The sequence below is a fragment of the Carcharhinus amblyrhynchos genome, chromosome 1 (assembly GCF_965287045.1).
Source record: "Carcharhinus amblyrhynchos chromosome 1, sCarAmb.v2.hapA, whole genome shotgun sequence".
Classification (NCBI taxonomy): Eukaryota; Metazoa; Chordata; class Chondrichthyes; order Carcharhiniformes; family Carcharhinidae; genus Carcharhinus; species Carcharhinus amblyrhynchos.
This window is the reverse complement of record NC_137324.1, coordinates 62,159,823-62,182,572: the sequence shown is the minus strand read 5'-3', so window position 1 is coordinate 62,182,572 and position 22,750 is coordinate 62,159,823. Positions and strand designations below refer to the sequence as shown.

The window sequence follows — 22,750 nt, the reverse complement described above, 5'->3', positions numbered from 1 at the left end:
TTACTCTTCAAAAAACACAATGGTTGCAGATAGCAGGGGAAAGGGTACAAGGTCTCTCCTCCCCTGTCCATAACAATGTGGTGTCCAGAGAAGGTAAGGAGATGGTGTGAGGCTGAAGTTGTAACTGATGAGTAGAAAGGCAAAGCAGTAGTGATGGGTTTAGGTAAAGTTTAGAGAGAGAAATTAAATAGAAGGCCAGAAATGGACCAAATGGTTAAATAAAAAGCGATAGAAGTTTTAGGGATAGATGTGGAAAGGGAGTCAGTATTCACAAATGGTCTCTGAGGGATTTGGGGTTCTCTTGGCATGAATGAGATGAGAAGAAATGGGTGAATTTTCCAGCCCCCTCCAACCACTCTGCGGCATATTTCCAGCTGCATCAAAGCTGATGACAATGAGTGGGTTTGGCACCTTTCCTGTCTCGCACCCACACAGAGCTTGTATCCTATTAAAATGGTCCCTCACAGTGGTTGTTGTTAGGTTTCCCCCACGGTGGTTCTTGTTTGATGTTTCAGCTTGAGGGACTGTGTTAGATTTGCCTATATTTCTCCTCCTTCAATTTCCACTCCCTCACTTTTTCCCCAGTTACCCTATTATCTTATTTGCATGTTCATTTTACTTAAGTCTTTGAATTGACTCATCATTGCAATGAAAACAGTTCATTTTCAGCAGGTTGCAGGTCACTTAAACCATGAATCTCCTTTCTGAATGGAGTATACCCGGTGAAGTTGTGAATCTTGCTTTGTGGTGTGCTTTAGATTTCGGCGAAGTTCTGTGCCATTTGGGGAGGGCTAACTGGTTAATTAGATATTGCAGTATTTTACTGCAGCATCCAAGGTATCTGGGGTAAGAGGTATTTTCTGTTTTTGAATATAGTGTCTGAAGTTTTCCAGCCTTTCCCGCCAGCGGAATTTTCTGCTCCCCTGATGGTGACCCCACGCATTCCCTGATGACGGAGAGTATGGGGCACACACAACCCAGTACACCTCGGTGGGAGTGGAAATCTCACTGCTGGCCAATGGCACACCACCTCTGCCATTGGATAAAATGCCGTTGTTGGGGGGGAGGATCTGGAAAATCCCACCCATTATTTCTCATCTCATTCATGTAAATAGAACCCAAATCCATCAGAGACCATATCCATCCCTAATACTTCTATCACTTTTTATTTAACTCATTTGGTCCATTTCTGGCCTTCTATTTAATTTCTCTCTCTAAACTTTACCTAAACCCATCACTACTGCTTTGCCTTTCTACTCATCAGTTACAACTTCAGCCTCACACCATCTCCTTACCTTCTCTGGACACCACATTGTTATGGACAGGGGAGGAGAGACCTTGTACCCTTTCCCCTGCTATCTGCAACCATTGTGTTTTTTGGAGAGTAAGACATATGTGGTTCTTTTAGCCCCCAGAGTGTGTGGTCAATTTAAATAACAGCAGCTTTCCCAGATTTAAATGAAGAGGATTATTTATTCACACACATCTTGAAAATCAATTTGCTTCATCATTCACACATCACAAACTCAATAACAGTTCAGGTGTTTAGCTTTTGACAGGTTTGGTAAAACATGGAGTCTTCTACCCTTAATTGTAATTCAGAAGGGTTCCAATCGCCAAGGTCAGATATGTGGATTGCCGTGGGGTTTCCTTGAAGAGAGGATCACTCAGCAGGTCACAAAGCTGGGAGGTCAAGCTCCTTTTTAGGTGGACTTTTGGAACCAGGCTGGGAGCCTCTTTTAAGATGTATAGCCTCCAGGTCCTTAAAGGCAAAGATGATATGGGATGGGATTGTCCCATCCCGCAAGCCATTGGAATTTTAGCGAGTGCGTTGTGGACAATCGGGCAGGAATTTCCAGCTTTTAGATCAGCGCGGCTAGAGAAGTCTACCCCATTTGACTCCTTTTCCACATCCAACTCCATTACTCCCATCTCATTTTATTGAACACAGCGGGCCCATTTCTAGTCTTTCATTCAATTTCTCCCTTTAAACTTTACCTAAATCCATCACTACTCCTTTGCCTTTCTAGTCGCTAGTTACAATTTCAGCCTCAAACTGACCTATTTTAACTCCTGGGTTCATTTGCATATTGACAACCAGCTGACCTCCCAAAACACGCAGTAAGATGAAGCTGGCCAGGCCATTAATGCATAATTGCCATCACAGTCCCACAATTACCCTCCTTTGTGTCAGAAATATGTTATAATGAGGGTTCTATATCTGGCATGTCAAATTTCCTCCTTTCCCTGAATGCTCTCCGACACCACCACCACCACTCCCCCCCCCCCCCGCCCCCCCACCCCCCATTTTATTCAATAAAATGGGCAGCAGAGTGTTAGTGTCCAAAAACAAAGAGCTGCGCAGTACCTAGGAGGAAAATGCAATCCTGTTTCTGAAGCCTGGCTGGAGGCCAGACATGGAGAAATCAGAGAGGGAGTCAGAGTGACAAAGGGCAGAGAGGCTAAATTGCATTTGCAGACAAAACAAAGTGGAAGGTGATGAACTAATCCGTCTTTGGTCTTCCCATTTAGAGAAAAAGTTGCAGGGCCCAATGAATACATTAAAATAGATTGGAAAGAATACATGCAGATGTGGGGTTGTGGACAATGATGAGGGTAGGGTTGAATTAATAGGTTTAGCACCTGCTAGATATTCCTGGTATTTTCAGATTTTGTTTCAGATATCCAGCATTTGCTGTTGTTCTTTCTCTTTAGTTTTCATGTTACTCTGCATTGGAGTATCTTCATTCATATACTTCCAGTTGAATTTCCAGGTACTCTCAGAAGGAATGACTACTCCAAGATTATTTTCCCCATTAGTTTAAAAATACCTGATGCAAGACATGAAAGCAATGATAATTTACCACAAAAATTTTTTTAAGAATTCCTGCAGTGCAGAAGGAGGCCATTTGGCCCATCGAGCCTGCACCAACAACAAACGCAGCCAGGTCCTCTCCCCTATTTACCTTGCTAGTCTCTGTGACACTAAGAGGCAATGGAGCATGGCCAATCAACCTAATCCTTATATCTTTGGACCGTAGGAGGAAACCGGAGTACTTAGAGGAAACTCACGCAGACACAGGGCGAACATGCAAACTCCACACAGATAGTCACCCAAGGCCGGAATTGAACCCAGGTCCCTGGTGCTGTGAGGCAGCAGTGCTAACCACTGTGCCACCATTCCACCAACAAAATGGTTACTTATGAACTCAGCAGACTGAGTTTTTAACTATCCTGCATTGTAGGTGAAGGAATTTTATTTTTTGTAAATCACCGTTTACTTAAAAGAGCAGAAGCAATCTCTAATTCTTTTGATTTATGGTGTAAGTATCTATAACAAATAAAATGAATGTTATTACTTCCACATTTTAATTACTGTGATAGCTGTCCTGTGACTGCTGCAATAGAGAGTCTTGCCTTTTAATGAGGGGAAAACCTGACCCTAAGTAGAAGAGATGACACATTTATGAAAACCAGTGGGAGAGGATTCATGTTCCACAAGTGGGCTGACTGCCAAGTGAGTTATTTTCGCCCACTTAACAGATATGATTCCATGGGTTTTCTTGGTGTATACTGTTTACACTATAAAATGAATTTGATAACAGCATTTAGGATAAAATATGACAAGAGTATAATGGTGTGCTATAATCAGTCGTAGTGTGGATTCAGAACAGCTGCAGGAAGTATGAGTCAGAGTAAGGTGATGGTTGAGTAGCATGTGCCTAGAATGGTCACACTTTGACAAATTTCTTCAAAATGATCATTGGAGGGAACCACCTCCTGGTAATTGGGTCTGATGTGTTCTCTCCAGTCAATATGAAAAATACTTAAGTATTGATAGAATGCTTTTATAGTTCTTCTACTGTCAGGCTTTATTTTCTAAAATGCAGTTAATGAACAATTTTTTTAAGCAATATTAATCACAATGTCAGTCTGAACTTAATGTCTTACTGTCACAATAAGCTTTACTCCATAACCTGCTGTCCTATAAACATAAATATATATGTATTATGTTAAAGATATTTATACCATAAATCAAGAAAAATGGAGGTCTTGCTGGAACATGGAACAAAAAGAAAATCCTGGAAAATCTCAGCAGGTCTGACAGCATCTGTGGAGAGAATCGAGCCAATGTTTTGAGTCTGGATAGCCCTTCATCAGAGCTCAGGATTCTAGATGAGGAACAGTCCTGTCAGGAATCTATTACTTTCTTATTTTGGACATCATTATCAGTATTAAACAGTCTCAGGATAGTTACAGTACAGCTGAATTTAGAATAAATTTTCCCTTTGCAGGTTAGGTGAATTGGCCATGCTAATTTGTCACTTAATGTCCAGTGATGCATGGATTAGGTGGATTAGCCATGGTAAATCCGCAAGGTTACGGGATAGGACAGGACAGGTCAGTGCAGATTCGATGAGCCGATTGGCCTTGTTCTGCAATGTAGGAATTCTATGCTTCTTTGTTGAGCTCCAAAAGGGTGCCTTAATATAAGGGCCCTACTTGCAAATGGATCTGAGTGAATTTTCAATTCTCTCACCCAGCTGTTTCTCTGAGAAACTGTTTCTTTTACTGAGTTATGGGAAATGTGCTCCGATTGTTTCATCAGGTGGAAGTTGAAGAAATTATGTTTTTAATATATTTCCTTATTTACCCTATGTTCCATTTTACTGTCTACTGTCTGTTAAAGATACGTGGACATCAAGTGCACAGATAAATGTTTGGGAGACATGTAACACACATGCGCGTGCACATACATATGTAAAAGAGAGGGGGAATGGGGTGGATCTCCAAAAAAAAACAAAACAATAAATCTGGACAGAGTGACATATACACCAAGGGAAGAAAAGTCAGAGGGAGAGGGAGAAAGAAAAGATAGAAGACTAAAATAGAATTTTCACTGCAAATAAGGCAGGTGGAGAACAAAGAACATAGGCCATCTGGTCCATCGAGTCTACAGTGACCACAATCCCACCTGGGTTCTTTTCCCGTAACCACACCTATTTACTCTGCTAATCCCCGAACACTAGGGTCAATTTAGAATGGCCAATCCACCTAATACACTCATTTTTGGACTATGGGATGAAACCAGAGGACCCAGAGGAAACCCATGCGGACACGGGGAAAATGTGCAAATTCCACACACACAGTGACTGAGGCTGGAATCGAGCCTGGGTCCCTAGTGCTGTGAGGCAGCAGTGCTAACCACTGTGCCATCTTGCTGCCCCGGTAGCATAGTGATTAGCACTGCTACCTCACCACACCAGGGACCCAGGTTCGATTCCCAGCTTGGGTCTGTGTGGAGTTTGTACATTCCCCCTGTGTCCGTGTGGGTTTCCTCCCACAGTCCAAAGATGTGCGGATTAGGTGGATTGGCCATGCTAAATTACCTCTTCATGTCAGGGGGCATAGCTATAGTGGATGCGTGGGGTTATGGGGATAGGGCCTGGGTGGGATTGTGGTTGGTGCAGACTTGATAATATAAGAACATAAGAAATAGGAGCAGGACCACCTGCTGCACCTGCAAGCTGGGTTTTTGCGACTCATGCACAAGGACCCCGAGGTCCCTCTGCACCGTCGCCTGCTGCAGTTTTTCACCCCGTAAGCAATGATGGGCGGAATGGTCTCCTCCTGCACTGTAGGATTCTATGAAAATGAGAGGCAGTTCGTTAAACTATATATTCTTTTAGCCTGTGGCATTGTTCACCAACAATCAGCCATTTATAATACATCGTGTGTTGAATGGTACAGTGCCTCTGTAATTATAAATGAGCTTTTATTCCATCCAACTCAGAGAATCTTGCCACCAAAGGGGTTATAACTTCCATCTGCCTTTGGTTTTCTGAAGGGTGTTGATGCCCATATGTTTTAGAGCAGCATAGTAGCTCAGTGATTAGCACTGCTGCTTCACAGCACCAGGGACCTGGGTTCGATTCCTGGCTTGGGTCACTGTCTGTGTGGAGTTTGCATGTTCTCCCTGTGTCTGCTTGGGTTTCCTCCCACAAAAGATGTGTTGGTTAGGTGTATTGACCCGAACGGGCGCTGGACTATGGCAACTAGGGAAATTTCACAGTAACTTCATTGCGGTGTGTAAGCCTTACTAGTGACTAATAAATAAATCTTACTTTTTATTAAGGGGGGTATATTTCTCAGTATGTGACGGGAAAAATGCAGAAAACCACTGAAAAATGGCAGGTGAAATTGATGAGTGGACTTGTAGTCCCAGTTCAAGATCGTGTTAGGTCTAAATGAGACAGATAAGGAAAATCTGCTCCCGTTGGGCAGAAGGGCTGAGATTCATATACTGATTTAAGGTGATTGGCAAAAGAAGCAATGGTCACATGAAGAAAAACCTCTCATGCCGAGAGTGGTTTAGATATGGAATGTACGGCTTGAGAATGTGGTGGAGGTAGATTCAAATTTGGATTTCAAAAGAGACTTGCATAAGTTAACTAAATAGAGAAAAGTTCAGGGCCACGGGATGAGGGCAGAGTAACAGCACAAGCAGAGTTACTCTTGCAAAGTGCTAGTCTGGACACAATGGGCCGACTGGCCTCTCTATGTTGTAATTACCCTATAATTTTGCATGCAGGTTTTCAGGCAAGCTTGTTCATGTCAGCAATTCTTATGGCCCCTTTACCCATAAGAAAACATCAATTCACATTTAGCTCCAAAACCTTTAATGCACAGCATAATAATGTCATTAAGAGTTTATGTTAAATAAACTTAAACAAAAGAGCAATGTCAGTTTTATCTTTAATGGTGGATTCTCGTGGTTAGATTAAAAATACTAACATTACTTGAAATCTGTGTAACATTCTGTGCTTATCAGCCCTCTGCAGAGTCAAGTTAGTTCCACTACATATATACCTGGTCAGTGGAATTAAGCACAGCAAATTAACTATGTGGGGATTTTAAAATGTAATTGTCTGAATGCGAGATAACAGGAGGTGCCTCAACTGGATTGCTAACGAGAGGCTGACAGTTTTGTGGTCTTAAGCACTCTGATTTAAGAAATTCAAGGGAGGAACCCTTCGGTTTGACTGCACTTCACAGTGTCCATCTCCCCCAGTGAGGATGCAAGCCTGACATTGCTGTGGGCCCTCTGAGTCTGCAACCTGAGGCACCTGATTCCATCCTTAATAGGGTAGTGTGTGCAGAAAGAGCCAATCTAGAGGCACCTCCTGTTATCTTGCATTCAGGTAATTACGTTTTAAAATCCTCACAGTTAATTTGCTGTGCTTAACTTCATTGGCCAGGTATATACATAATGGGGCTAACTTCACTCTGCAGAGGGCAAGTGCTGATAAGCACAGGATGTCACACAGCTTTCATATAATGTTAGTATTTTTAACTTAACCATGAGAATCCACCTTTAAAGATAAAACTGACATTGCTCTTTTGTTTAAGTTTATTTAACATAATCTCTTAATGACATTATTATGCTGTGCGTTAAAGGTTTTGGAGCTAAATGTGAATTGGTGTTTTCTGGGCAAAGGAACGTGAGATTTGTACTGACGACAAATAGGTACTCATTTAATTTCAGCGCTAAACTTATAGAGAGCGTGACTTAGAAGAAACCATTGCCATAAGTGGGAAAGTAGAGATAAGCACAGCATTTAAGAGAAGGACTAAACCATTTTAACATTAACAGGGACTAGGAAGGAGCAAGAAAAATGGGATTAAATAAAGCTTTGGTATTGGGTTTACAGCGATGCAGAACAATGAGCTAAAATGCTTCCTTTGCATTTTTTATTTCTGTGGTTTCAACAGTGCGAGAACTGAATCAATCACCGTCCTTGTTAGCCCTTGACACTTAACCTGTGTTCACTTTTTTTGTAGGCTCGTTAATTTCTTCAAATAGGATTCTCTGATATTGAGCACCATTGCATTCAAATACAGGCTTAAATAATCAGTAGAACGACAGGCAAAAAGCAAAGATAACGAAACAAATCCTCTGTGTTTTCATTATTTTCAAATCTTAATTAAAAATAATTCATTCTGAGAGTTCCTGATGGATGCTCTTGGAGAGTATACCAGCAGTGGCTGGGTTGAAATTTGGGACAGGATCTGATTGCAATGAGTCCCCAATCCTTCATTTCCACAAGCAGTAGTTTCAGCAGGCAGGAACAGGTGTTTTTAAGCATCTGCTGTCTTCTGCCTAGTGTTGCTGAAAGAGGCGAGAAAGGCAGGGTGACATTATCCATCAAAAAGTTCCACCAGGTCTGCTTTTCTTGGAGTCAGTGACTGGAGTCAGTCAAGTATTTCTATGTGACTGTGGAAGTAGAGCCCCAGTACCAAATCCTAAAGGCAATGGTGTCATCTATTGGGTTTGTTTTGAAGCAATTCCAACCATCAGTTGACCTGATTTGATGCTGCTCTGAAATCTTTAGCCTCATGTTGTGATCACAAACAGCATCATCCTAAATGAAATAAGTGTTTGCCTACTTTGTGCAAGTGCCAGAGAGGCATACAGTGCAGAAAAGGCCCTTCGGCCCATTGAGTTTGCGCTGACTAACTAACAGTGACGGGACACTATCTTTATTGTTCTTTGAAATTTGGGAGAGTGTCGATGCTGAGGCTAAAGAAGTCTTGGAGTCATAGAAACATAGAAAAACTACAGCACAAACAGGCCCTTCGGCCCACTATTTGAGAACATATCTCTATCTACTAGGCTTACCTATAACCCTCTATCTTACGAAGTCAAGTAAGTCATCCTGATTAAATACATTGCTTTCTTGTTGTGACTCTGGGAAGTTTTGAATATATTCACCTTGCCTTTGTGTTTTTACAGGAGCCATGTCAGGCGGATTTAACTTCCAGGTTTCAGACGGATTGAATTTTGCTCCTCGGCAAATCTTTAGCATTACTGCTGGAGCGCTGGTCATAAACATGGAAGAAAACAATGGTTTAAGAGTCTTTCCGGGTAAGCAATCAGTTATTCAGTATTGCTTTTTATCAATTTTATATTTGGTGCAAATTGTCTGCCATTCAACAAATAGAGATTTTTTTCAAATATTTTTACATGAAATGCTAGTGCCATGCGAGGAGGGATAAAAATTGATACCCACCCTGCCAATCCCAAGTCTGACCATAATGGGGTGCTTTTGTGAATTTATAAGGATGAAGGTACTTACTCACTGGGCAGGATTTGCCTCACCTTCTGGGTGTAGGAATCGGTGCGCCACTTGCTGGCAGCATGATCTTATTGCCAACAGGGATTCCTGTAGAATGCACCTCTCACCTCTGGGATGCACCGTTGGCAGGACCGTAAGATCCCACTGGCATAAACAACAGCAAGATTTTGGCGAATGTCTATGCTTAACCATTTATGAGCTGATTGCAAAGAAAATATCTGGCAGACTTTCCTGAGTTTAACACAAAAGGATTAGTTTTTATTGAGTTTAAAAACCCACCCAGATTTTATTGTTAAATGTAATCTGTCTTTTCTAGAAGTTGATGATTTTTGAGCTTGAGGTTCCTTTTTGATCTAAGTTCACTGGGTGGAATTTTCCAAAAATAAGGCAGTGTCAGGTTGAAAACTGACATGTTTCACTATAGAAGGACAACTAGGTTTTCTCACCAGATCTTCTGACGCTGTCAGAACAAAATCCAGTGATGTGGTTTGGGCTGTCACTTTGGCAGGGCGAGGCCTGATAGAGCCAGCAAGGCCAGCTCCATGTGCAAAAATAATAGATTCATTCCGAAAACACACCTCCCCATGGCCATGGAAGACCCCCCACCCCCCGCCCCCCACCCACACAAGCTTTGGGGTAATCCCACCTCCAGGGAGATCTCGGGAGCACTCCCACCCGTTTCCACCCCCCAACCCAAGCTTTCATCAGCACGCACCCCTCCCTTCCTACATCTCCAACCACACATAAGGGGAACCTCCCATCATGATGTGACCAGTTTTAGCAACTTGCGTGCTGTATTAAATGAGATTTCAAAAATAGTTACTACAGTCACGTGATTTCTCTCCTCAATGATTTCAGAATATATTTGCTTAGCTGATGTCTCAAGCAACTGTGGCTATTATGGCACAAGCCATCAACTCCTGAATGATTTATTGTGCATCTTAATGAGATAGAAAAAACACCTTGCATTTAATTATTGTCCTGGCCGACTTTCCCCCTTTACTTGAGTTGTAGCCTTATAGGGGTGCAAATGTGGGGTTCGGTAGTTTCAGTAAATCATTTGAAGTAGTTTTTGACATCAGCGGGTGTGAAATTCCATGGAAGGAATTTGTGGCATGCGTGAATTGTAATTTCTATAGGAATCTTCCAGAAATTGCAATACAGATGTCACATGATTTGTGACAGCTATTTTAAGTCAGTGGCTTTTCTTTTAAAAAGCAGTTCAATAATGTTTGATCAGCTAATATAACTGTGGCTTAATATCATTCATGCACACGTCATGTCATCCTGACAGAAAAGTTTGACTTTTTTTAAAAGAACACTATACACACACTTGTTGACCAAGGCCCATCAAATGCTACCCATGTGCCATGAAGAAAGAAGCTGTAAAATTTATAATTAAGAGCCACTGCATTAGAAGTTGTGAATATATTCAGCAAACTGAGAAAATTCTGTATTTTATCAATAATGGATTTGAGTATCGTTTATGCCACCATTGTGAGAATTACATCTTCCTATGTAGTAATCTATTTATTGAATGTTTATGATCAAGGTCATTTTTTTTAGTACTTGAACTAATATCTTTTAACAAATATTTGGTCTGGTATGGCAATCTTTCAGTATAAGCTTGATCATATGAAAATGAAAGGTAGAAAAAGACTGATCCATTGACCTTTCTTCCAATATCATTGTATAATTTCTACATATCATCCTCATCTCTCTCCTCCACCCATCATCCATATAAATTCCAAGGAGAACAACATTAAGGAAAACAGGGGTCAGCTAGAGAAGAGTTCATTCCAAAGGCAATCAGATGAGACCTGGAAGGCTCATTTCCCTACCCCCAACCCAGTGTCCAGCTGCTTTCTATAAGCAGGTATGTGACCACGCTCAGAACTCCAGCTCCCTTTTGAATGTTTGCAGTGAATTTGCTCTCACTGCTCTCTGTGAAGTGACACTACCAGTGCAGCAGAAAGTATACTTCAAATTCAGTCCTTCATTGGCCAAAAACTAATTCTATAGGCCTGTTCTCCAAAACATTGGACAATATCAAAACTTCAGCATTACAGTGACAGAGTCAAGCTCTTTTGGGCTACCCTTCAGTTAAAAAAACAGTTAACTTGTTGACAGGTCAAAAATTAAGGATGTGTATTGCAATAATATTTTTAGTTCAAAGAGGTAGTTTCACCATCAGTGATAATTGCAAGAGATTATGATTTATCTTAACACATTGCTGATTCAACTTTTGTTAATGTTGCATCTTCTGTTGTATGCTATAATCTCCCCTAAACTTTCAGGCTGAGCAAATCTTACAAACCAATACCCCTGACAATGTCAAAAGCACTTGTCGCTTTAAACAACATTTATAAAATATTTTTAACCCAGTGTGCAGATGCCAGGATACCCATTTTTAGTTAGCTGCAATTAAATACATCCATTCTTTAAAAAAATGCAACTTCTTGACTGTTGACAAGAATGACAGTAAACTTTCTAAAAGATTGGAAGAGTAATCTTTAAAAATCCACAGAGCAGCAGCTGTTGTTATATGATGATGGTAGCAGCAACAGCACGCAAGTATCTGTTACTATGTTGGTCAAAGGCCATAGATTGGAGAGATAGTGCTGAGTGAGTGGAAGACTACATAGATTTTCCCAGAGAATCATAAATTCAAAAAAAAACTTGTTTAGGCGTTGGGGATAACTTATCCCTCTGGGAAACAGGAACGCAAACCCACAAGCTTCCACTCTGTGAACATTTAAGCTCCAATGTAATGAGTTGTCCTAATTTTTTTTTCATTTGTTCGGCATCTCCATTCTCTGAACAAACTTTAAAATATACCATGTTTTTGTTTTAGTGTTTTCAGTAAGTGCAGAATTTATTAAAATAATTGCCCAGAAATGTGGTTACTTTTTGTATAGTTGTCTTTAAAATGGGAAATGGTCATGTTGCAGCCTCTATGTTTACGTTCTGGTATCTTTGTGCTTAAAGCAAATCTGTTTTGAACAAGCAGTAATATTTGGCAAACAAGCCTGTAGGCTGGAACTGTTTTTTAATAAAAATCTCTGCAGCCAAAGCAAAGAAGGCATCTTAAGCATGTCAACTCAGTGAAGTGTGGCTTGTCAATTGAAGAGCCTGATAAGAGATTGAGTTACTCTATCCTTTATTTACTGTATTCTGTGCCAGAAACCATTTAAGATACCCACCATGCTCTCGTACCTGCCTCAAAGGGCAGTAAATACTGCATTGTCAGCATGCTGCATTCAGAAAGCTAGACAAACAAAAAGACACAGCTTGATTTATACAATCTGAAAACTGAGTCGAAAGAAAATAATCTTTGTAGTTCTTTTTAGTCACCTTTGATTGAGTGTCAATGGCAGGTTATGTGGAGAAGACTTAACTGTCATAGAATTCCTACAGTACAGAAGGAGGCCATTCGGCCCATCAAGTTTGTACCAGCCATAATCCCCTATTTCCATAACCCCACACATTTACCCTGCTAATCCCCTGACACACAGGGCAATTTAGCATGGCCAATCAATCTAACCCACAGATCTTTGACTGTCGGAAGAAACTGGAGCGCTCGGAGTAAACCCATGCAGACATGAGGAGAAACTCCACACAGACAGTGACCCGAGGCTGGAATTGATCCTGGGAGCCTGGCGCTGTGAAGCAGCAGTGCTGACCACTGTGTCGCCCATAGGCAATACAAAACAGGAAACTGGCATATTTGATCAAATTAATTCTCAATAGTCAGGTAGTTGAGATGTGAGTCATTTCCAATACAGTGGCAGCTGTAGTTTCCAAGCCATGTGCTACGATGTTCGACTCTTCAAAATAATTCCTAGGCTGAGAGCACGGGAAGCAGTACCTGGCAACAAGTGAAATGCTACCTTGCCCTTTGGTGGCCTTATCATTTAAAACATAGTGTTCACATTCAGATCCATTTCTATAGGGATACGCTTGAGAAAACAGAGGAATTGAATTAAATCTCAACTCTGCTTTACCAAAAAGGATGTGGAGGCACTGAAAAAGACACAAAAAAATTTACTCAAATTATGCTAAACATTGAATATGTACATAACAAAAAATAGTCTGGGGTTCTTAAAAAGAGAAGACGGAGTGGTGATCTGGTCGAGATCTTTGAGATTATGAATGGATTTGATAGGGTAGACATGGAGAAGATGTTTCCATTTTCAGGCAAGACCATAAAGGTAGGAAGATCATTAGTAAATTCAATAGAAACTTCGGGAGAAACTTCCTTACGGAAAGAACGGTTAGAATATGGAACTCACCATCACAAGCACTGCTGAGGTGAATACCAAAGATGCATTTAAGAGGCAGCTAGATCGGCAAATGAAAGAGAAAGGAATAGAAAGAATTTGAAGGGTGTGGGTGATAGATGAAGAAGGGTGAAAGGAGATTCATGTGGAATGAAAACACTGATACAGACATGTTGGGCTGAGTAGTATCCCTCAGTGCTGCAAATACTTTATAATACTTGGAAAGAGAAGCATCATATGTTGACAGGAGCATTAAGGATACACTTTTTTATGAGCTGTCGACTATGAGAACAAAGCTGCAGCGCTGCTAATGGTTCGGTATATTTGAATAATGTACGTTTTCAGCCTCTTTCAGCATCAGTCCTTTAATGATTCAGCACTTTAGGATATAATGATTTTATTTGTATACTAGCTGTGTGGAAGTTTCTAAGCACCTGTCTAAATGGCATGAGTTGAAATTACCATCTTTCTTTTAATGCAACAACAAATTGATTAGTATCAAGCCTCAAACATTTACATTATCTACTGATCAGGGAAAGAGCCTGTGACTTTCAAACTAGGTTCTGCTCTGCACTTTGAATTTTAATAAGAAAGGATTACTTCAATTTGACATGTTAATTCTGAAACCCTGTACATCTAGGATCTTATGCAAAGATAAAGCAGAAGTCTCCCAAAACATTATAGCTAACATGAGAAACATTTTTGATGGAGTATGGGACAGCCTAAATTGATAAGTGAAATTTTACCTCAGCTGCACGTCATCCTGTAACTGAAATAACGCTGTAGTCATCATCTGGTTCAATATAAAAGCTGAATCTTTATGGTGGACAGTTCCCAAAACAAAAATTGTTGAAAAAGTGTCCAGAATGTCTACAAAATAATGAGGGGCATAGATCAGCTAGATAGTCAACATCTTTTTCCAAAGGTAGGGGAGTCTAAAACTAGAGAGCATAGGTTTAAGGTGAAAGGGGAGAGATATAAAAGTGTCCAGAGGGGCAATTTTTTCAACAGAGGGTGGTGAGTGTCTGGAACAAACTGTCAGAGGTAGCCGTAGAGGAAGGCACAATTCTGTCTTCTAAAAAGCATTTAGTTAGTTACATGGATATGATGGGTTTGAAGGATATGGGCCAAATGTGAGCAATTGGGATTGGCTTAGGGGTTTTTAAAAAAAAGATGGCATGGACAAGTTGGTCCAAAGGGCCTGTTTCCATGTTGTAAATCTCTGTGACTCTAAAACATTCCATAAGTGCTGCCAGACCTCGAGAGGAGAAACAGAATTAAGGTTTCAGATCAGTGACCTAAAAAGATCATTGATCAGAAAGGTTAACTCTGCTCCCTCCATAGATGCTGTCTGACTCAGAGTGTTTCCAGTATTTTCTATTTTTTGTTTCAGATTCCAGCATCCAAAGTATTTTACTTCTATCCAGTGTTGACAAAGGGCCACATAGACATGAAACATTGGCTCTATTCTTTCCCCACAGATGTTGTCAGACCTGCTAAGCTCTCCAGCATTTTCGGTTTTTGTTTCAGGTTCCAGCATCCACAGTATTTTGCATTTATCCACAGTATTTTACTTTTGTAATCTTAGAAGTAAAGTGGCCCCTGAATCACAGTATTTTCTGCCTCCCACAAAGTTGCAAACAAGCTGGAAGCTATGTGAGTTGTTCTGTGCACTTAGCCTGGCTATGGACCAGCAGAAATGGCAATGCTTTGCTCCATTAGCAACATATATATTTGACATTAGGAATGATGGTGACCTATATATTTGACATTTGGAGATGAGTTTGGCTCAACACAAGTGGTTGTTGTTGGTTGCAGATATACAATATATACAATACAATTAAGTGACTTTTGGCACAGGATATACCCCCATGGTTTATACTGGTACCATAATCTTCAGAGGGTATGTTGGCAGCAGTTTTTTTTTAAATTTTGAATTAAATTTTACACCTGTCCCAGAACAGTAATTGGAGGAAATTCATGTGTTTAATATTGGGAGGATATGTAGTCATTATTATGGATCAGAATGGATTTGGGCACAGCAGTTAATGGGTATGAAAGAGTTGGTTCATGTGCCCAGATTCTCATTTCCAGGTTGTGTGTGCAGAGACAGGAAAACTTTGCGCTCAGCAACCCAGCCAGGACATTGGATTTTCAGTCCTGGTGGATGGGTTGATCTGGAAAGTTAATTTAAAATTGAAGTTTATTTATTAGTCACAAGTAAGACTTACATTAATATCGTAATGAAATTACTGTGAAATTCCACTGGTCGCCACAGTTCAGCACCTGTTCAGCATGTCTTCCAGAATGTGGGAGAAAACCATCTTTCAGAATGTGGAAGAATTGAGGAGGATTTTGGGTGCGGGCGGGGGTGCTGTAGGATGGAAGGCCTGTGTTGGGGCTGTGGCACTGTGTCCAGAATGTTGAAAAAAACATGAAAAATTCCTCCAGCCCTCACCATCCCCCCCACACATTCCTCATGCCCTATCCATGCCAATTCATGTTCCGCACTCACCCCCATGGCCCTTTATAGACCCTAAACCAACTTCAAACAAACCCTTGCTACCCCATCCAACATGCCAATTCACCTAATGCAGATGTAAGGACCCATGCAGAGATGAGATAAAATACAGGGATGACTTTGCCAGCTTGTTATGTCAGTTGACCGGTGTGGCGAGCTGGCAAGATTGCAAGAGAGGTGAAAAACCAGATTTGGGCCCAGTTTCTGGCCTCTCGCAATCTTACCAGCCCTGGGCATGAGGCTGATTTAGATTTCTAAACTCTAATTTTAAGATATTAATGAGCCTGGAACTCAATTGTCCAGGCTCACTTACCTTAATAGCCTCGTTGGTGGAGATCCTCACTGGCGCAGATCACATATGGTTTCCCACAATGGGGACCAGACATGATGACCTTGCTGTTGGGACAGGAGGCCATTGAAGCCTGTCAGGTGATCGGAGGCAAGGGCAGTGCCAGCCTGATACCCTTGCACTGCCCACCAGGCACCCTGTCATTGCCTACCAGACACTGGCAGTGCTTGAGAGTGAGGCCTAAGGGAAGAAGCGGGGCTTGAAAGGAGGCAACGTGGAAAGCTGTACACTCTACACAGGAATCACCAGGACCGGGAGGTGAACGGGGGTGGAGATAGACGGGTGGGGAGTGAATGGAGATGGCGCATAATCTGTGGGGGGGTGTTGGAGGAAATGACAATCTCCCAGTGCACTGACTGTGTACTCTTGTAGAAGTGCTGTTACTTTTCAGGAAGTTCCAGAGCAAGGAAGATTCCCCGGCCTCATAAGTTACAATAAAAAAGGCAAATGGAATGTTAGCATTTGTTGCAAAAGGACTGGATATTACAGTAGAGAAGTGTTGTTGCAATTGTTTAGGGTATTGGTGAGACCACATCTGGAGTATTGTGTCCAGTCTTGGCCTCCTTATTCGAGGAAGGATGTGGTGGCATTGGAGGCTGTTCAGAGGAGGTTTACCAGATTGATACCAGGAATGAAAGGATTGACATATGAGTAGAGATTAAGCAGTTTGGGCTTATACTCGCTGAAGTTTAAAAGGCTGAGGGGGGATCTGATCGAGGTATATAAAATACTGAAAGGGGTTGATAAAGTAAATGTGAACAAAATGTTCCTCTTATGGGGCAGTCTGGAACAAGAGGTCACAGGCATAGGCTGAGAGACAGTGGACTTAAAACTGAGATGAGGAGGAACTACTTCTTGCCGAGGGTGGTGAATTTGTGAAATTTGCTGCCCTATAGCATGGTGGAGTCTAAATCATTGAGTGGTTCAAGGAGGGTATAGATATATTTCTAATTTTAAAAAAGGATGAGGAAAATGGGGAATAGTGGGGAGGTGGATTCGAGACCGGGGAAGATCATCCATGATTTGAGTGGTACAGCAGGCTCGAAAGGCTGAATGTGCCTACTTCTGGTCCTAGTTCCTATGTTCCAATGTGAGCACATTCCAACATGCACAGGCCTCAACCAACTGAGAAATGATACACCTCCCTCAGAAGTAATTACTGTGCTGTAGGTCCCTAATTACAGGGGAAGCTTTCTTGTAAAACCAGAAATGAGATTTTATAGAGAAAGCAAATTGCTTCTTTTAACATCCTGCATCCAGTGTTGGGAGTTCTGCCTAGCTTGAATGGTTTTGGAGAAGCCACATGCTTGGCGCACACAAAATAATTTTGTGAGGAAGATAATATGTTGTATGTGGTCTGTTGGTCCCGTATTGCATTAAATCCCACGATATTTGCCAAATTCTTGAAACATTGGGCTATAATACAATAGCTGATTTGTACAATTGTTGATGAATGATTATGTTATGTTGTGAGTTTAATTTGGTAAAGATTAAAAATTTGTGGGCTGGCACCAGGGAAGAAATTACCATGAGAACCTCCAGAAAGTCATAACAGCCCATTGGATCACAAATGTGTTTAAGACAGGGAAAATGCCATCCCTGCCACATCAGGTCTTGTATGGGCACCCAATCTCACACCCTGGGGCTTTGCATCAGGCGGCCTGCCCATCTTTGGAATTATTGTGGCACTTGCGTGCCAATTAATGGCCATTTAAATGCCTCAACCCATCTGCATGGTATTTTACCCATGGCAGTGGGGTGCCCATGCCATTCAGGAAGCCCAGCATGCTTCAGCTGCATGGACTGGTATCGGGCAAGGACAGGAGATCCCTTTGGTCATATTTAAGCCCCCCGCTAGCTCTTGAAACTGGCCCTCCAGGCCCCTCACTCTTTTCTGCTGAGGCCCCCCACCGATCCTGAATTTATCTAAGCTCTTCGCTGTGGTGGGAGGCTTTGTCGTGGCCACCACTCCTGGCTGCCAGTGTTAGCACTACAGAGCTGCTCACCACCTGATTGGCCATCATCTCTCTGAGGCACTTCCTATTGAAAAAGGGGTGAACGTTTAACCTTAAAGCGGTGAACCCTGCTCTGAACGTTTAATCGCTGTAGGGCAGCCTTCTGGATGGTGGGTGGGTTCCCCAACCCCAGTTTGCAAGGTGTGTGTGTGTGGTGGGGGGGGGAACTATATCACCCCATGGAATCCAGCAGTTAAATTCATTTTAACTCCACCAACAAAGCCTTTTGTGCTTCTTTGTATTTTTATTATCGGGACCGCTAAGGATGTGCAATAAAAGTTTGGCTGTGCCAACATTGGAAACAAGTTAATGCTTTTTAGCAAAGCACAGCTGTACAGTCAGTACCTATTGACTGTGCCTAGCCCCTGTCACTTGGGCATCAGAGAGCATTTACCAGGAAACTGCACGGTATTGCTGTAACTTCTCACCCAGGATACAGAATGTGATGCAGAAGCTCAGGCAATCTCACCTAACTAATGATTTATAAGGGTTATCTTTATTTAATTATTAGTTGTGAAGATTTAACGCTGTCTGTTTGCTTTTACATTCTTTTGACTATTTAAGAATCCAGAAACCAGAAGATCTTTGCAACTTTTGAAGCTTTGAATATCTGAAACCCTGAGTCACTGCTTACTGCGTATTTTAATCTTTCTATCTTTTCAATTGACATATCTTATTTTCTTAATAGGTGTACAAACTCTTGTCTCCCTGCATTAAATTTCATGTGAGGTGCACCCATGTCCTTCCCATGTCGCTTATAATTGCATTGGTTAGCTATGTTGCCCATTTTTTTTGTGCCATCAGCAGGTTCAGATTTTGCGCCTCCTATGCTTGTGAAATCCCCACAGTGCAGAAGAGGCCATTTGGCCCAGAGAGTCTGCACCAACTTTCTGAAAGAACATTCCACACAAGCCCTTCCCTCCCCCGTATCCCCCAACCCTGCTCATTTACTGTGGACACGAAATGGAATTTAGCATGGCCAATCCACCTAATCTACATATCTTTGGACTCTGGGAGGAAACCGGAGCACCCAGAGGAAACCCACACAGACACAGGGAGAACGTGCAAACTCCACATAGACAGTCATCCAAGGCGAGAATTGAACACAGATCCCTGGCAGTTAGGCAGCAGTGCTAACCACTGTGCCACTGTGCTGTCCACGTTCATACCATTTGAAAAGAGCAGTGGTCCCTATCTGGAACACTTTTGCTATGTCCCTCCAGACTAAAAACCATCTGTTCCCAGATTTCATCAACAAGACCCCTCAGCATATATTTTATATGTATATTTTGAAAGTTCATATACTCCACACCCCTGAAAATCCTTTGGATTTCCTACCAGTTTCCTACTGTAGCTCCAGTGGGAAAAAGGCAGAGTCAACAGAGAAATAGCACCTGATCAGCGATTTACACAAATTCCCAGTGATTTTGCTCGTCTCTTGCTATAGTTATTGCAGAAAGGCAACAGGATTTCAGGGTCAACATTTATGCATTTCCTTTATTGTCATTTTCTCACCTTACCTCGTACAAATCCACCTTGGCCGTGTTAAATTGTCCCCCATCATTTCAAAGTGAATATGGATATAATACCTCATTATTGTCTATAGAAGCTAACTGACTACTGAGGTAATAATCAATTTTATCCTGTTTTTGTTCTGTGGAAAATGTTTGGGTTAGGTGTTTCCATTTTTTGAATTTCATCAACTTATTATCTAATATTACTTCACACTTAGCCTACCCGATTGCCATATTGTCCAATCCCACCGTCATTATCACTTATAAATGTTTGATCAGTGCTTTCAGATTTAAACAAACTGATGCTTGTCCTCTGACTGCTGTACAGGGAGAGGACACCAGAAACAGCCCAGTGTTATGACAACACTTTTAAACATGTGCTGAGCTTATTCACAGAACCAGTCAAGATTTGTATGTGGGATATGCTAGTCAAGGGAGCGAATCTTCTCCTTTTATGTACTCTATGAACAGTATGATTAGTCTGTATAGTGCACAAGAAATAATACTTTTCACTCTAACCCAATGCGCGTCACAATTATAGAACAAAGAACAGCACAGGAACAGGCCCTTTGGCCCACCAATTCTGTGCCGACACTGATGCTTCTCTAATCTAATATTTTCTTGCCTCTATGGAGTCCATGTCCCTCTATTTGCCTATTCACGTATCGATCCAAATGTCTCTTGAATGTTGTGAAAGAATCTGCTTCCACCACCTCCTCTGCAACGTGATCCAGGCGTTCACCATGCTCTGTGTGGAAAAACTTGCCCCTTACATCTCTTTTACTTTCAACCTATGCCCCCAAGTAATTGACCCTTCGACCAGACTCTGACTATCCAAGTCTGTTATGATCTTGTAAACCCTCTATCAGGTCCTCCCTCATCCTTCAAAGCTCCAGTGAAAACAATTCAGATTTGTTCAACTTTCTTCATAGTTCATAACCTCCAAACCAAGCAACATCTTGGTAAATCTCTTCTGCACCCTTTCCAATGCATCAACATCCTTCCGGTAGTATGGCGACCAGAATTGTACACAGTACTCCAAATGCGGCCTAACCAAAATTTTAAACAGCTGCAAAGCATATTTTTAAATTCAGCATGCCTTGTAACCAAGGAGCTGTCTGGAACCCTCCCCTCCTTTTAATTTTTTTGGAGGTAGGGTAATCGACATCTGACCAATCTGCTGGTGGAAAGTGGGTTGGTTATTTAAATATTATAATGAGGCCTTTGTTTTAATTTTCATTCTGTTTTTAAACACAGGTAGCCAGATTTCCTGAATCTTGGGAAACTCATGTGCTTATAGGAGGGGTGATGGGCTGAGCCCATCAGCTAACTGCCCTTGCAGCAGTGCTTGTGAACCAGGAGGAATGGTTTCATCAGACCCAACAAACTACCCAATAAAACACCCATTTCCCCCAACTCTCTCACTACGTGATCTCCGATTCACTGGTTTTTGGTCAAAAATGCCTGTGTAAGGATGGGTGTTTAACCTTACAGTTTATGCAGTTGCCACCACATTGAACATCTCTTTGCCCCCTCACTCCTGCTCAGCTGTTTAGCAGTCCACCTCAGGGTCGCATGAAGTCTGAGGCATTAAAATGGGATCAGACCAGGAATAAAGTTTGGGAAGCGCATACATATACACTTTAAACACAGATGTAGATTTATTTTTGTGTTCTTGTCAACATTTTGCACTAGAATAAAATTTGACATTTCCTACCTTTGGAAATCCTAATAATTCCCTGAATAAGATAAATTAGGTGTGTTGGCTGGTGCAGATTGTTACAATATTTGAAGTGAGAATGTGTGTCTTTTTGTTCGGTTGAACTGTTTGACCTGATCGCCAATGAACATTGAAAATAAATCTAATGTTTTGTTCAAACACTGGGAGACTGTAAGCAAATAGATTTTATTTATTTTTATTCATTCATGGGATGTGGGCTTCGCTGGCTGGGACTGCATTTATTGCCCATGGCGGTGTGAGCTGCTTTCATCAGCCACTGAATTCTCTGTGGTGTAGGTACACCCACAGTGCTGTTAGAACGGAATTCCAAGATTTTGACCGAGTGACAGTGAAGGGATGGTGATATATTTCCAAACCAGGATGGTGAGTGACATGGTTGGAAACTTGCAGATGGTGGTGTTCGCATGAGTCTGCTGCCCTTGTCCTAGATGGTAGTGGTTGTGTGTTTGGAACGTGCTGTGTAAGAAATCTTGATAAGCACCTGCCAAGACATGTCAATTACTCGCCGTAAGAAGTAAATGACTCACCACAGGATTCCTCGCCTCTAACCTGTTCTTGTAGCCACAATATATGGCTAATCAATTCAGTTTCTGGTTGATGGTAACTCCAAGAATGTTGATAGTGGGGGATTCAGCAGTAGTAATATCTTTGAATATCAAGGGGCGATGATTGGATTCTTCCTTTCTTGGAAATGGTCATTGCCTGTCACTTGTGAATGTTACTTGGGGCTTTTTAGCCCAAGGTGGAATATTGTTCAAGTCTTGCTGCATTTGGACATAGACTGCTTCAGTGTCTGAGGCTTCACAAATGGTGCTGAGCATTGTGCTGTCATCAGAGAATATCCCCATTTCAACCTTAATGATGGAAGAACGGGTCATTGATGAAACAGCTGAAGGAAGTTCCCTGAGGAACTCCTGCAGTGATGTCCTGGAGCTGAGTTGACTGACTTCCAACAATGACAGCCATCTTTCTTTGTGCTAAGTATATCTCCAACCAGCAGAGATGTTTCCTTCATGTTCCCACTCCCTGTTTTCTTCCCATTAGCCAAACCTCTATCCATACTAATATACTGTCTCCAACACCATGGGCTCTTATCTTATGAGTTAACCTGTTAGGAACTACATTGCCAAATGCCTTCTGGAAGTCCAAATACAACACATCTACCAGTTCTCCTCTTTCAACTCTGGTTAAGA

At 41.7% G+C, this 22,750-nt stretch overlaps 1 protein-coding gene across 1 annotated transcript in view; it reads left to right on the top strand.

Annotated features, from left to right (window-relative positions):
- Window positions 1–22,750, top strand: part of LOC145341010 (chondroitin sulfate proteoglycan 4-like) — a 111,095-nt gene that overhangs the window by 55,967 nt on the left and 32,378 nt on the right. The window contains exon 7 of the mRNA XM_080185694.1: window positions 8,795–8,926. Within this exon, the coding sequence (XP_080041820.1) occupies window positions 8,795–8,926 (132 nt within the window). The remainder of the gene's footprint in view (window positions 1–8,794; window positions 8,927–22,750) is intronic.